General features: G+C 51.8%; 1 protein-coding gene across 3 annotated transcripts; it reads left to right on the top strand.

The window, feature by feature from the left end:
* Window positions 1-187: 187 nt before the first annotated feature.
* PI16 (peptidase inhibitor 16) lies at window positions 188-13,377 on the top strand. Of its 3 annotated transcripts, none has more exons than XM_070361159.1 (7): window positions 188-417; window positions 5,515-5,736; window positions 8,149-8,258; window positions 8,531-8,619; window positions 9,224-9,775; window positions 10,117-10,256; window positions 12,446-13,377. In XM_070361159.1, exons 1-6 carry the CDS (start codon window positions 247-249, stop codon window positions 10,236-10,238), a joined length of 1,266 nt encoding a protein of 421 aa, XP_070217260.1. In that variant the 5' UTR covers window positions 188-246; the 3' UTR covers window positions 10,239-10,256; window positions 12,446-13,377. The 3 variants fall into 3 exon arrangements, with proteins under 3 accessions (XP_070217260.1, XP_005907794.1, XP_014337649.1); XM_005907732.3 differs by lacking the exon at window positions 12,446-13,377 and adding an exon at window positions 10,673-11,150 and having other exon boundaries at window positions 194-417; window positions 9,224-9,904; XM_014482163.2 differs by having other exon boundaries at window positions 196-417; window positions 9,224-9,904.
* The last annotated feature ends 1,290 nt before the right edge of the window (window positions 13,378-14,667 follow it).

Below are 14,667 nucleotides of genomic sequence, written 5' to 3'. Positions count from 1 at the left end.
AGCCCCCGTTACCGAGAGAAGGGAGGCTCTGGCCAAGGACTCTTGAGGGGGGAGAAACGCTGGGAGTGGACTCAGCTCTGGTCGGGACCCAAGCACCCTGCCCTCCCCGAGACATTGTGTGAGCAGGGCCAGGCCTCCAGATTCAGCCCCTCCCGCCCGTCCCAGCCAGGGTGGTGCTTGTGTAGGAAGGACTTTAAATCCAGCTGCCAGACCCCTGAACGGGAGAGGCAGAGAGGACTGGCCACCATGCACGGCTCCGGCAGCCTCCTGGCGTGTCTGCTGCCACCACTGCTACTGCTGGGGGCTGCCCCAGGCCCCGCCGGAGCCCTCAGTGAAGAGGAGAAACATGTGATGGTGGAGCTGCACAACCTCTACCGAACCCAGGTGTCCCCGCCGGCCACCAACATGCTGCAAATGGTGAGTGCAGCCCAGACCCCCGCCAACCCCTTTCGCTCCACAAGTGGCTTCATTCATGAGTGGCTTCATTCATGAGTGGATGAATCCCTCAGATTCATCTCTCCGACACAAACAGGGTCCCTGACGCTGTAGAATTCTCCGGCCCCATAAGCAGTCTCATTATCCAGATGAGGAAACTGAGGCTTAGAGGGACTTGCTGGCCCCTCAGGAGCTTGCAGGTCCCACACCTGGTAAACTGGGCCTAGAAGCCCTGCTTCCCGACCCAGTGACCCCTTCCCAGCACCTCCTAAAATGCACATGCCCCTGGGAGAGGAAACACAGGAAGTTCCTAACACCGGGGTGAAACCATCTTTCAAGTGCCTTCCAAGGAGAGGAGAAGAACAAACAGGCAGCAGGATGGGAACCAGCACCCAGGGTAGGAGGGATGGACTAAGGAGGTGGGGTGAGAACAGGAACCAGGGGCAGAGAAGGCTCTGGATCACACGCGTCAAATTCTGCTCGACCACTCGACAGGCCAGTAACTCAGGGTGAGTCCCTTAACCTGCTGTGCACGCGTGCGTGCTCAGTCGCTTCATTGGTGTCTGACTCCTGGCAACCCCATGGACCATAGCCCACCAGGCTCCTCGGTCCATGGGATTGTCCAGGCAATACTGGAGTGGGTTGCCTTGCCATCCTTCAGGGGATCTTCCCAACCCAAGGATCAAGTCCACATCTCCTGCACTGCCAGCAGATTCTTCACCACTGAGCCACCAGGGAAGGCCCCTTAACCTAGGAAAGATCCTCAATTTCCCATCTACAAAATGAGATCATAATTAGAGCTCTATGTCAACATACGGGCTTCCCTGGTGGCTCAGTGGTACCCCTGGAGGAGGAAATGGCAACCCACTGCCTGGCCGTGGACAGAGGAGCCTGGTGGGCTACAGTGTCCATGGGGTCGCAAAGAGTCCGACACAACTTAGCTACTAAAACAACAACTAATATCAACATGACTGAATCTCAGAGATATCATATTGAATAGGGGGAAGTGAAATCTCAAAAAATATATACATATTCATTTTTTAAGTAGACTAGGGTATATTTACATGAGGTTTAAAAACATGTAAAAAGTACTACTGCATGCTGGTGGAGGACATACGCAGATAGAGACACTTACGAATGACAGAAGCCAGATTTGGGGAGGTAGTTACCACTGTCAGAGGGGGAGTTATTTGATGCAGGGTTGGGGGACAGGATGCTCAGGATTAAGAGAGATAAAGTGAGCGATTGACCCCTTTTTCTGCCCCCGGCCGAGGGCTAGACCGGCCCATCTTCTCCAGTCACCCTTAGGTGGGGAGCAGTGTCCAGGGCCCCTTAGGGGGTGCCAAAGAGCAAGGTTGCACCTGTGGGGTCCAAGCCCAGAGTTCTAACATCTCTGTCCAACCTGGTTCCGTGACTCTGGGTGAAGTGACCCTCAAAAGCCTCTGTTTCCTGATCACATGACGCTGGCAACCCCTGCCCTGGGGGTCAGACAGGAAGACCTGTGAGAAAGATCTACAGCTCCGCAGGTGCACACAGTATCCCCCTTCCCAGTTCTGTCAGCCTTGGCAACCGACAGGAGCTGCAGACAACAAATTAGGAGGCCCTGATGCTGGTACCAGGGCTTCCCTGGTGGCTCAGTTGGTAAGGAATCCGCCTGCAATTTGGGAGACCTGGGTTCTATCCCTGGATTGGGAAGATCCCCTAGAGGAGGGCACGGCAACCCACTCCAGTATTCCTGCCTGGAGAATTCCATGGACAGAGGAGCCTGGAGGGCTACAGTTCATGGGATATCAAAGAGTTGGACGTGACTGAGCGACTAAGCACAGCACAGATGCTGGTACCAGCTGTTCCTACAGTTCCCTGATTGAGGCCTGGAACTCACTGTTGGGCCTCGGTTTCCCCGTTGGTAGGTTCCTGATAGCCTACATTCTTGCTGGCTAAGGCTGGGGGCAACAGGCTGGGAACTTCTTTGCAGTCAGAGGTGGACCTCAGGAGTGGGGCAACACTTTCTGAAGCAGTTCAGATACTGACGACATGTGCTGCTGCCTGGTAGGAAGTGGTCTGAGGAAGAGGGTATAAGGCTAGACTGGGACATCAGGCTAAATTTGGGACAAGGTTCAGGCTCAGCTTCAGCAGTGATAAATTCGAGACTCTGGAGTTAGATGGCCTGGGTTCACATTTGACTTTGCCCTTTATTAGCTGTGTGACCTCAGCCAAGTTATGTATCCTCTCTGTGCCCAGCTGTAAGTCAGAGATGACAACACTATAACAGTTCTCGTAGGGTGGGTGTAAGGACAAAATGAGTGACTATGTGTGAAGTACTTAGAACAGTGCCTGGCACACAGTAAGTGCTCAATAAGTGATACAGAAGAGGGAATGGATCCAGGCTGAGTCAGGAAGGTGTCATCATAGACTCCTCTCTCCCTCAGCCTCCAAGTCTAATTATCACCACTTTTACCTCCCAGAAGGCCCAACTGTTCTTGACTAACATCTCCTCTCACCCCTCACCATCTCTTTGACACAATCCTGGTTCAGTGTTTCTTTTCCCATGGACTTCTAGAACAGCCTCTACCTGCTTCCCCAGCCTCTGGCCTTTATAACCAGCATGAAGGTCCGATACATTGGTCTGACCTTGCTAAAAACCCTTCCTTGGCCCCCAGTGGCTCCCTGCTGCCTCCAGCTAAAGCCCCAGCCCCTGAGAGGCCCTGCTCTGGGTGTGTGGTCCTGCCTCCTGCCTCTCCAGCCTGGCCTCCTGCACGCCTTCTTCCTCTGTAACCCAGCAGCTGTCGCCTCCCACCAAGACCTGGTTTCCCCTCTCCACCTCTTGGTTCATGTTTTGCCTCGGCTCACGACGCCTTTCCCCTCTCCACCTGGCAGTGCCTCACTTTTAACACTTAGCTTCACATTTCCTTCTCCATCCTCGTGCATGCATGCTCAGCCGCTCAGTCATGTCCGACTCTTTGTGACCCCATAGGCTGTAGCCCACCAGGCTCCTCTGTCCATGGGATTCTCCAGGCAAGAATCATGGTGTGGGTTGCCATGCCCTCCTCTAGTCTCCATCCTCAGGTTGGGCTAAATGGCCCCCTTTAGTAAAGGTTACGCCATTGCATAGCTGTCAGTTACCACATAGTGGCTAAATTAGTGGTTTATAACACTGAGATCTTGAGATTCCTAGTTCTGACCATCACCCCAGGGCTGGCATAGTGCCCAGGACTGTTGAATGAATGAATGAGTGAATGAATGGACTTGCTTTCAGATGGTGACCAACTGGCTACTGTGGGTGGGTGTTGTGACCCTTGAGCCTCTCCACAAGGGTCTCTGGACAACTGAGAAGCCTTAAGACCCACAGGAGTGACTCTCTAATGGTGGGACTCAAGGCATCCAGTTGGAACAGAAATTACAGCCGAGGTCTGTAGAGGAGCCTGCTTTTTTGAGCAGGGCTGTGTCATAGATGTCAACAGCGGACAGATGTCTGCTGAGCACCTGCTCTATGCTGGCCACCCTGAAGGAGCTTACTACGCTCTAGTCTGGAGCCCCGAAGGTCATCCCAGACACCCTGAGCCTGGACCCCAGCACCAGGCCCCTTTCCCCATCCCTGTTCTCCACCACTCCCCATTTGCGAGAACCTCAGAGACCAGTGACTTGGGACAAAAAATGCCCACAGAGGGGAAGGGGATTCACCTGAAAGTTACAGCGGTAGAGCTATCCAGCTAGGGTTCCCATTCCTGCCCCAGGCAGCTGCTCTTGAGAACCGTGTCGTGTGTTGGGGGAGGAGTGGGTGTGACCACACAGCCCCCTCCCTTCAGGGTCACCCACGCTCTTGGCCCTTTATGGGCCGTCTGGCTCCTGCAGCTGGCAGGGCCCCCAGAGGGTGGAGCGAGAGTTGCTGCCAGGCCATCCATTTCCAGGAGAGGCCAAGAACAAAGTTTAATGGGATCCAGGCTTCCCTCCTCAATCCTTTGGTCAGATGCCTTGTTAATTCCCTCTTCCCACCCACACTGGGCCTGTCGACCCTGCCAGGGACACAAAACCTCTGTAGCCCCCTAACCTGAAATGCCCCCTCCTACCATCTCACCAGAGGTCCCCCCTGGAGAACCCTGCCTTCGGGACTAGACAGCTCTCTGGGCCACCAAAGCTCTGAATCACTTCTCTCAGTGAGCGTCGCACAGAGACACTTCATTTTCTTGGGGAAAGTAGTTGTCTAGTTGACAAGAGAGCAATTGGGAGGGAAGCCTGAAACTAGAAAAGCCATGGAGGCCGGGCTATCCCAAGGGGAGTGAGTGAAAGTGTTAGTCACTCAGTCGTGTCTGACTCTTTGCGACCCCATGGACTGTAGCCCTTCAGGTTCCTCTGTCCATGGACTTCTCCAGGCAAGAATACTGGTTTGGTTTGCCAGGGGATCTTCTTCAGGGGATCCCCTTCTCCAGGGGATCTTCCCAACCCAGGGGTCAAACTCAGGTCTCCTGCATTACAAGAAGATTCTTAACCATCCGAGCCACAGAGAGTGGGAGGTTAAAGGGGAGTGCTGGCCCCTCAGTCAGATTTCTGGTGGGTGGGTAGAGGGAGCAGAATGGCTGAATAAACCACCCAGCCCCAGAACATCTCATTGGACATCTGATGCTTCAGGACAGTTCAGGCAGCCCTGGCAGGGCACCACAACCCACCTTTCATGTAGACAGATATTCATATTAATTAATAATTCCACTGTCAAAAACATCATCCCATTTATTCTTCCCAAAGTCTTATGAGAGTTCAGAAAAGTAGGCAATCTATCTAAAACCAAACAGTTGAGGAATGGTCCCAAGTTTGGCTAATTCCTCCGGACCTGGGGTGCCACCCTCCCACCTCCCCACAGAAGCCCACCGGGCCCAGAATTCTGCTCCAGATCACCGCCAGGAGTCACCCCACAAGGAGGGGAAGGTCTTCCTCCTCCAGAGGGCCCCCCAGGACACCCTCAATCTTCTATCCTCACCCCCACAGAATCGTGGGCACCCTCCCCTCCCCTCTCCCACCCTCCTCTCCCGCCTCCCCTGAGCCCGAGGCGTCCTCACCTCCCTGATCCCTGACCCGCCCTTGCAGAGGTGGGACGAGGAGCTGGCCGCCTTCGCCAAGGCCTACGCGCAGCAGTGCGTGTGGGGCCACAACAAGGAGAGAGGGCGACGCGGAGAGAACCTGTTTGCCATCACGGGCGAGGGGCTGGACGTGCCCTTGGCCATGGAGGAGTGGCACCACGAGCGTGAGCACTACAACCTCAGCGCCATCAGCTGCGCCGCGGGCCAGATGTGCGGCCACTACACGCAGGTGAGGGGCTGGCCGGGAGGGCGGGGCCATGGCAATGGGGCGGGGCCCCACGGCGATGGGCGGAGCCATATGGCAATGGGCGGGGGCCCCACGGCAATGGGCGGGGTCACCTCTCCCCTCAGGTAGATCCCAGAAGTCCCTAAGCCCCTGCTTCCATCCTTCATAAGAGTCTTATCTCCATAGCAATTCGGGTGTTGTCCAGGCCCCAACGAAGTTCGGTTTCTCACAAACCATCTTCAGTTGTCTCTTTTGAAAACCTAGGCGGCTCCCGCCCTCTCGGCCTCCTGGTCCTGAAGAGACCTGAATTAAGTGTTCCCGAAGCCTTTCTCCTTGAGGATACTTACTGTGCCAGGCGATCTAAACAATATTGTCCGCTGGCCGAGGCTACACACGGCTCTTTGTCCCAACAGTAAACACATCCCTCTTTTCTCCTGTCCCTCTCTCACTGTCCATCTTTTGTCATTTCTCAGTGTGTCCAAGTTGCTCCTCCTCATCTGCCAGGGATTGATAAAGCAAATACACAATCTTAATTTTGTCTTTAAAAACGACATGCAAAATAAGAGAATCAGTTCAGTTGCTCAGTCATGTCTGACCCTTTGTGACCCCATGGACTGCAGCAGGCCTGGCTTCCCTGTCCATCACCAACTCCTGGAGCTTGCTCAAACTCATGTCCATCGAGTCAGTGATGCCCTCCAACCATCTCATCCTCTGTCCTGCCTTCAATCTTTTCCAGCATCAGGGTCTTTTCCAATGAGTCAGTTCTTCCATCAGGTGGCCAAAGTACTTGTAGCTTCAGCCTCAGCATCAGTCCTTCCAGTGAATATCCAGGACTGATTTCCTTTAGGATTGACTGGTTGGATTTCCTTGCAGTCCAAGGGACTTTCAAGAGTCTTCTCAAACACCATAGTTCAAAAGCATCAATTTTTTGCGCTCAGCTTTCTTTAAGGTCCAACTCTTACATCCATGCATGACTACTGGAAAGATCAAAGCTTTGACTAGACTGACCTTTGTCAGCAAAGTAATGCCTCTGCTTTTTGATATGCTGTCTAGGATGGTCATAGCTTTTCTTCCAAGGAGCAAGCGTCTTAATTTCATGCTAAAAAAAAAAATTTCATGGCTGTAGTCACCATCTGCAGCCATGATTTTGGAGCCCAAGAAAATAAAGTCTGTCACTGTTTCCATTGTTTCCCCATCTATTTGCCATGAAGTGATGGGATCGGATGCCATGATTTTAGCTTTTTGAATGTTGTTTTAAGCTAGCTTCTAACAATTTTAAAATAAGAGAATAATAATAAATAAATAAAAATTTAAATAAGAGAATACATGGTCACAGAGTGAAGGTTTCAGAGAGCCTTCTGAGAGCATTTCCTGACTCTTGCAGTCACTCATTGCTTTACTGCATTTTGAAAGTTTGCATTTGCGAACAAGGGGTGTAGGGGTGTGTAGAGGAATTAACATTAGTGTTATTGAATTCTTTTTTTTCCTCCTCCCAATGCTCTTTTGTTGTTCAAACAATAACACGACAAATTTTTTAAAAAGGAAAAGGAAACGAACCAGCCACCTTCCCACCCATATCCACCAGTTCCACTTTCCAGTGTTTCTTTTGGGTGGTATTTTTAGTGCTGATCTTTAGGGAAGGAAATCCCAACATCACCCATCCAGATCAGGAAGTTGTGAAACCCCAGCCCTCCCTGCCCTCTTCCCCTCTCACATGCCCATACATGCAGGAACTGTTGGCAGAACCAGCAGGAGAGGACCGCCCCGCCTCCACCCCTGTGTTCTCTCAGGCATCTGCACTCTGGGGTCATTTCTGCCTGGCAGATGCTCAACAGTGGTACCTAGGGAACTCTCAGCTGAGTCAAGCCGCAAGACCCCGATCCTGGGAAGTTGTTCACAGTTAACAGTGAGAGCCTGATCTTACCGCACAAATGAAACAAAACCAACCAAACAAAAACTGACTTCAGATTGAGTGACTCCTGGGCAGACTGAAATTAGAAATAGCAAAGGGAGGCTATATTGGCTTGTTTCAGCCAGTGGCAGTGCAAAAGCTTGTTTTGATTTGTTGCTAATGTTTAAGATTCTCCTGTTTAAGATTCACCCGTTTAAGATTCATTCCTTTGTTACATCCCTTATTTAAAATGTAAGGGACTCTAGGAAGAGCCCTCAGGAAGAATTCATGAGGGTCTGTCAAAGGGGAAGGTTTTCAGAGGGATAGAGTCCTGGTGAAATAGTGTGTGTGGTTGGTTGAGAGGAGACTGCTTGGGACATTTTTGTCCTGAAGCTGTGTGTCCTCAGGAATCTGGCTCTTACATATAAGGTTCCTCCTCTCTCACGCATGGAAGGCTGATGTAGAGAGACGCTAGCTAGGAACCATCTTGCCCAGGCTTAACTGTTGGGTTTGCCTTCCTTCAGGTGGTCTGGGCCAAGACAGAGAGGATTGGCTGTGGCTCCCACTTCTGTGAGAAGCTCCAGGGTGTTGAGGAGACCAACATCCACTTGCTGGTTTGCAACTATGAGCCCCCGTGAGTGGGGTAGGGAGCCCTGGGGGAAGGGGTGGGCAAGAGCCAAGGGGAAGGCCGGGCTGGACACAGTCTCAGGAAGAGGAAGCGGGCCGATCTGGGGCCCATCTCCTGGGGAGCTATGAGGGCACCAATGGAGTCTGCTCTCATCGGTCCAGCAAGTTAGTTCAGGCTGAGTAAGACCCAGGGAGCACTTCTAGACAAGGCGTGTGTATGAGGGATAGGGTCAGGGTTGGCTGGGACCCTGCCCCCAGCATTCTCCTCACCTCCTGCAGGGGGAACGTGAAGGGCCAGAGGCCCTACCAAGAGGGGACTCCGTGCTCCCAATGTCCCTTGGGCTACCACTGCAAAAACTCCCTTTGTGGTGAGTCCGGTTGGGGTGGGGAGGCGTGGCACAGGGGGAAGGAAGGTGAGGCAGGGGACACCCACTGGATGGTCTAGAGCCTCTTGCAGCTCCAGAGCAGCTGTGTGGGCCATGGGAGGAACCCTCAGCGGCCCCAACGCGTCCAGGTTTCCAAGGCCACTTGGTCTGCTTTGCCCTCCTTGCATACCTACTTTGGTGCCCTGGCATTCCAAGGGACCAACTTCCTACCCTCCAAGCAGAGGGTGGAGGAGTCGGGGGCTCCCTGAGCAAGTGCAGGGGTTGGGGTGTGTGGCCAGATGGGTGGTCAGAGGGACCAGGGCCTGAGATGCAATGGGTGTGCTAGGAACAGTAATCCAGCTGAAGTCCCCTGTAGAAGTGGAAGCACGAGTGTGGAGAGGGGAAGACTTGGACAAGGAGGTGGATGAAGGGGCAGATGTCAATCACAAGAAACAACGAGGGACATATTTGCTGGAGAGGGTGCACGTGTGCGTGCGTGCGTGTGTGTCTTCACAGTACATTTGGTCTCCTCATCTTGATCGCGGTGGGGTGAGAAATGCAGGATCCTGTTTGCAGCACTAATGCCAGGCCTTGGCTCTCTTCTCAGAACCCATCAGAGGCCCAGAAGAGGCTCAGGATTTGTCTTCCCTGGTACCTGAGGCCCCATCTTCCCTAGCAACAGAAGCCTCAAGCTCTAGGAGAGAGGGGATTGATTCTTCCTTAGCAACAGAACCTCCACCCTTCTTGGTAACAGAGGTCTCAGGCTCCCTGGCAACAAAGGTTCTATCTTCTGTAGAAACCAAGGCCCCATCTTCCTTAGTAACGGAAGACTCCCCTTCCATGGCAACAAAGACTCCACTTTCCTTAGCAACTAAGGTCCCTTCTGTTTTGGCCACTCACAGCCTGCTCTCCTTGGATAAGAGGCCAGCTACCCTCCTCCCCAAATCAACCCATGATCCCATCCCCAAATCAGCAGACAAAGAGGCCAGCAGTACAAGAATGCCTTCCAGGATCCCAGAGAGTTCTCTGCACCCCAAGATATCCTTGATGGGGACACGGGAGCCGCTACCCCTCTCCCAGGAGGAGGGTGAGGCTGAGGCCGAGTTGGCTCATTGCAGTGAGATCTTGGCCTCAGTCTTTCCAGCCCAGGAGAAGCCAGGTGAGCTGCAGACCACGCTGAAGCACAAAGGGCACTCCTCCTCCAAGTCCCTGTCCAACTCCCCCAGCGCCTCTGCCACCGCCAATGCCGTGGGTGGGCGCACCCTGGCCTTGCAGTCCTCCTTGCCAGGTAAGGCCTGTGGAGCCCATCCTACCTCCCCTCGGAGCTGCAGAATGTCAGCACCCTGCTCGAGCATAGGCGGTGTGGGCAAGGCGGGGCGTGCACCCCCCGAGTAAGAGCTTCCTCCCTGGCCGCTGGGTCCCCATGTGTGTGCCAGGTAGGGTGGGCATGAGGGTGGGGAGAGATGTCCAGACTGAGGCCAAGCCTCTCCCTTCCTGCAGATTCAGAGGGCCCTGGAAAGCATGGCTTCAGGTCAGGGTCAAATGCGAGCCCTGGGCACGTCGGGGGCCTCCTCCTGGGACTGCTGCTACTGCTTCCCCTGGTGTTGGCTGGAATCTTCTGAAGGGGTCATCACTCAAAGGCAAGGCCTCACAGGGGGATCCCTCACCTCTGGATTGTTTTCTTCCAATAAGAGACCACAGTTTCCTGGGAGGTCCTCTCTGGGACCCAGCAACCCTCCTTCACCCCAGCCAGACCCCAGGCCAGAGGCCTTGTGCCCACAGGAGGCCTCTACAGGGCCGACCCATGGCACTGCCCCACGAGCGCCTCTGCCTCTGGGGAGGTGCACCCCTTAGCCAGCTGCAGGTGGCTCTGAGCACGTTCCTGTGGCCTCTGGGACCAGCTCTCCAGGTGTCCTGTGGTCACAGTCCCGCTCTTCCGGGAACAGAAGGTCTCAGGGCTTCCCAAGGACCCCTCGACCCCTTCCAGTCCCCTGGCCTCTTCCTTGGGCCATCAGAGCCTGGACCTGTTCCCAGGAGTGCTTCCTACCTTTTCCAGGTGAAGAGGTCAGCCGCCTCCAGCCATCTCCCCTACCTGTCCCCAGCCCTCCCCAAATGAGACGCTTCGTGGCCAAAGTCCCTCTGGAAGGGAAAGGCTGTGGGGCATCTGTCTGATCCACATCCACAGACCTCTCTAGGGGCACAGGGCCTGGCCGCTGTGAGCTCAGGTTGCTGCCCGCTGACTGCACGCATCACCTGGACCCCTCTGGTTCCTCTCTTCTCAGTCTGGGGGTGGGGTGGGGGGGTGAGGATTCCAGGGAGGTCTCTGCCTGCCTTGGCCTTGGGTTGTCTGCTGAGGCAAGATAAGGGTTCTCCCTGAATGTCCCCCTCCCTGAACTTGCCTGTTTAGCTGGCAGTGGCTGCTGAGGGGCAGATGAAGGACAAGCCCCATCTGTGAGGGGTTCTACAGGAGGGTAGGGAGCAGGGACCAGGGAAGGGAGGTGGCCCCTGACTCCGGAATAAAAGCCTGTGTATGAGCACCAGTCTCCGTGCTTGTGAAGAGTGGGGGGCAGGGGAGGGCTCGCTGGGGGGCCCTGGGAGACCCACAACAACCGTTCCCTCTTCTTCACACCCCGTCGCCCTCAAACACTCCATTGAGTTCTTTGAAGCACTTTTCCTTTCCAACTGCACACCCCCTCCAACAAAAAAAATCTTCAGGTAGCCGGCAGGAGGCAGACAGGGCCAAGGGGAGGCCAAGGGTGCTGGGCTGACTCTCCCGGGAGTGGTGGAGCCACTTGGGTTCCTGACCCAAGATGGGAGCGGCACACCACCTCTTCTCAGGGGGTGCTGCTGCCCAGGCCCATCCTGGACGCAAGGTCAGCAACGTACCTCAGGGATGGCTGGGCCAACCCCTGGGACACGGAGGGGTCCTGAGAAAGGGCTCTGGAGTCCCAGACACCTGCCTCCCCCTGACACTGCCCCAGGAAAGCACAGGAGCACAGGATTGTCCAGAAGTGCTGTAGGGCAGCAGACCACAAATGTGTGTGTGCATAGAGCTCACAATGGTGGGTGAGGGCAGCTCGGGAACCCAACTGGGGCTGGAGGGGAGGGGCGGGCAACTGGCTCCAGGCAAAGCTGGGCTATGAACAGTTAAACAGGAAATCAGTCCAGAGCTGCACACTGCATGTATGTATGTATCTGTGTGTATACATACATATATTTATATGATATCTATATACATACACACATATGTGATATATATGATTAAGGAATAACTCATAGAACATAAAATTCACTGATTTATAGTTATCACTCAATGGTTTTTAGTATATTCACAGGGTAATGCCAACTATCACAATTTTAGAACATTTTTATCACCTCAAACAAAAACCCCATACCTGTCAAGGGTCCCTTTCTCCTTTCCTCCACCCGCCAGCCCCTGCCCTAAACAACCACTCATCTATTGTCTCTATGGATTTGTCTATTCTGACGTTTTGTATAAAGAGAATCATAGAATATGTGGGCTTTTGTATCTGGCTCCTTACACTTAGTATATGTTCAAGGTTCATCCATGTTGTAGCATGAAACAGTACTGTATTCCTTCTGATTTTACCAAGTAATATTCCTTTATGTGAAATATAACTTCATCCATTCATCAACTGGTAGACGCTGGGTGTGTTCTACAATTGGCGATTGTAAATGCTGCTGCTGTAAACATTCATATCAAAGTTTTGGAATGGCCATACGTCTTCATTTCTCTTGGATACGTACTAGGAGTGGTACCATACGGTTAACTCTGGTCATATAGTAACTCTGTGTTTAATTCTTTCAGGTACTGCCAAAGACTACTTTCCAAAGTGACTGCACCATTTTACAATCCCACCAGCAATGTACAAGGGTTTCAATTTCTCCACATTACCAACACTTGTCTTTTTTGATTATAGCCATCATAGCAAGCATGAAGTAGTATCTTGCTGTGGTTTTGATTTTCATCTCCCTGATGGCTAATGACGTTGAGCATCTTTCCATGTGCTTAGTGGCCATCTGTGTATTTTTCTTTGGAGAAACGTCTACTCAAGTCTTTTGCTCATTTTTTAACTGGAGTATTTGAGTTATAGGGATTTCCTTATATATTCTAGATCCAAGTCCCCTATCAGATAAATGATTTGCAAACATTTTTTCTTATTCTATGGGTTGTCTTGTCTTGATGATATCCTTCAAACATAAAAGTTGCTCATTTTGATGACTTCTGACATCAATGTTTTTGTTATTTGCACTTTTGGTGTATATCTAAGAAACCCTTGCCTAATCCAAGGTCATAGAGATTTATGCCTATGTTTTAAGAGTTTTATAGTTAATTGTGTGAATTAAAATGTAAATGTTTATTTCTAGACTCTCAATCATATTCCATTGATTTACGTATTTGTCTTTATGCTATTACCTACCACACCATCTTCATTACTATCGTATTGCAGTTAAGTTTTGAAATTGGTAAATGTAAGTCCTCCAACTTTGATTTTTTTTTTTTTTTTCAAGATTGTTTAGGCTATTCTACATCCCTTGAATTTCCATATAAGTTTTAGGACCAGCTTGTCAAATTTCTGCAAAATTTTTATAGGGATTATGTAATCCATCATTTTAGCAATGTTAAGGCTTCCAATCCAAGAACATGTGATGTCTCTCCATTTATTTAGGTTTTCTTTACTTTCTTTCAACAATGTTTTATAGTTTTCAAAATAAAAATTTTGTAATTCTTTTGTTAAATGTGTTTGTTTTTATGCTGTTGTAAATGAGACTGTTTCATTAATTTCATTTTATTCTGATTACAAGCATATAGAAATACAATCAACTTTATATACCACAACCTTGTTGAATTCATTTATTAGTTATAACAGCATTTTTAGTGGCTTCCTTAGATTTCCTATATACACGATCATGTCATCTGCAGAGCTTTACTTCTGCCTTCTAACCCAGATAACTTTTCATTTTCTTGCCTAACTGCCCTGGCTAGACCCTCTAGTACAATGTCAAGTAATGGTAAGAACAGTCTTTTCTTATTCCTGATCTTAATGGGGAAAACATTTCACCATTTGGTAAAATATTAACCATGGGTTTTTTCATAGATGCCATTTATCAGGTTGGGGAAGCTCTCTTCTTAGGTTTTTGAATGTTTTCATCATGAACAGATGTTGAATTTTGTTAAACACTGTGCCTATTGACACGATCATGTGGTTTTGTTCCTTCTATGGTGAGAATGTGTGACACTAATTGATTTCCAGAGGCTGACCCTGCTTGCCTTCCTGAGGCGGGAAGGGCATCTCTGCTTTCGTGAGCCTGTTTTCTCAAGCTAGCCCCAAGTCCTGTGAGGCGTTCAGCTGAGGCAGCCTCAGGGCAGAGCCAGCAGATGGAGGGCTAAGCCACCCTCCTCCGTTTTGGGGTGGGATCGGCTGGCCTCCCGCCAATAAACAGCGCCTGTGTCCACAGCCTTCAGGAAACCTGTCACGTCAGGGACCTCTTTGGAGATTTTTGGGAAGTAACTGAAGCCAAGAGATGGTATCCTAGAGTAGACAGGCAGGGCTGTGACAACTGGCCAGGAGTAGGGGTGGCAGGGAAAGGGGCTGAGGTGAGAACGGGAGGGCATGTTCCAAGAGAGGGGTAAGGCAGTCTCGCACCCTGAGACCCTGGGGACCAGAGCGGGGTGGGTCTACTCCTATGCACTGCTGCAGGACTCCCAGACGTCTGCGCACAGCCACGGGCTCCAGTGGCGCCCTGCACACACCGCCACCGCCTTTACATGGGATGTGGGCTTCATCACAAGGGGTCCCGAGAGGCCCGTCAGGGGACCTTCTCGCTTTGTCCACTGGAATTAGGTTTTCCAGGAGGGGAGGGAGGTGTCCACAAGGATTTTCCCACTCCCATCACCCCTCCTTTTGCAGACAGCTCCGCCCTCCCCCACCCCAGTTCAATCCACTCTCTTTTCTCAGATCAGGACCTTGTCACTCTAGTTTTCAGGACAGGGAGAAACATGCCAGGTGCTATGGCGGGTTAGGGGAG

This window comes from Bos mutus, chromosome 23, assembly GCF_027580195.1.
Source record: "Bos mutus isolate GX-2022 chromosome 23, NWIPB_WYAK_1.1, whole genome shotgun sequence".
Classification (NCBI taxonomy): Eukaryota; Metazoa; Chordata; class Mammalia; order Artiodactyla; family Bovidae; genus Bos; species Bos mutus.
This window is presented reverse-complemented; position numbering and strand designations above follow the sequence as displayed.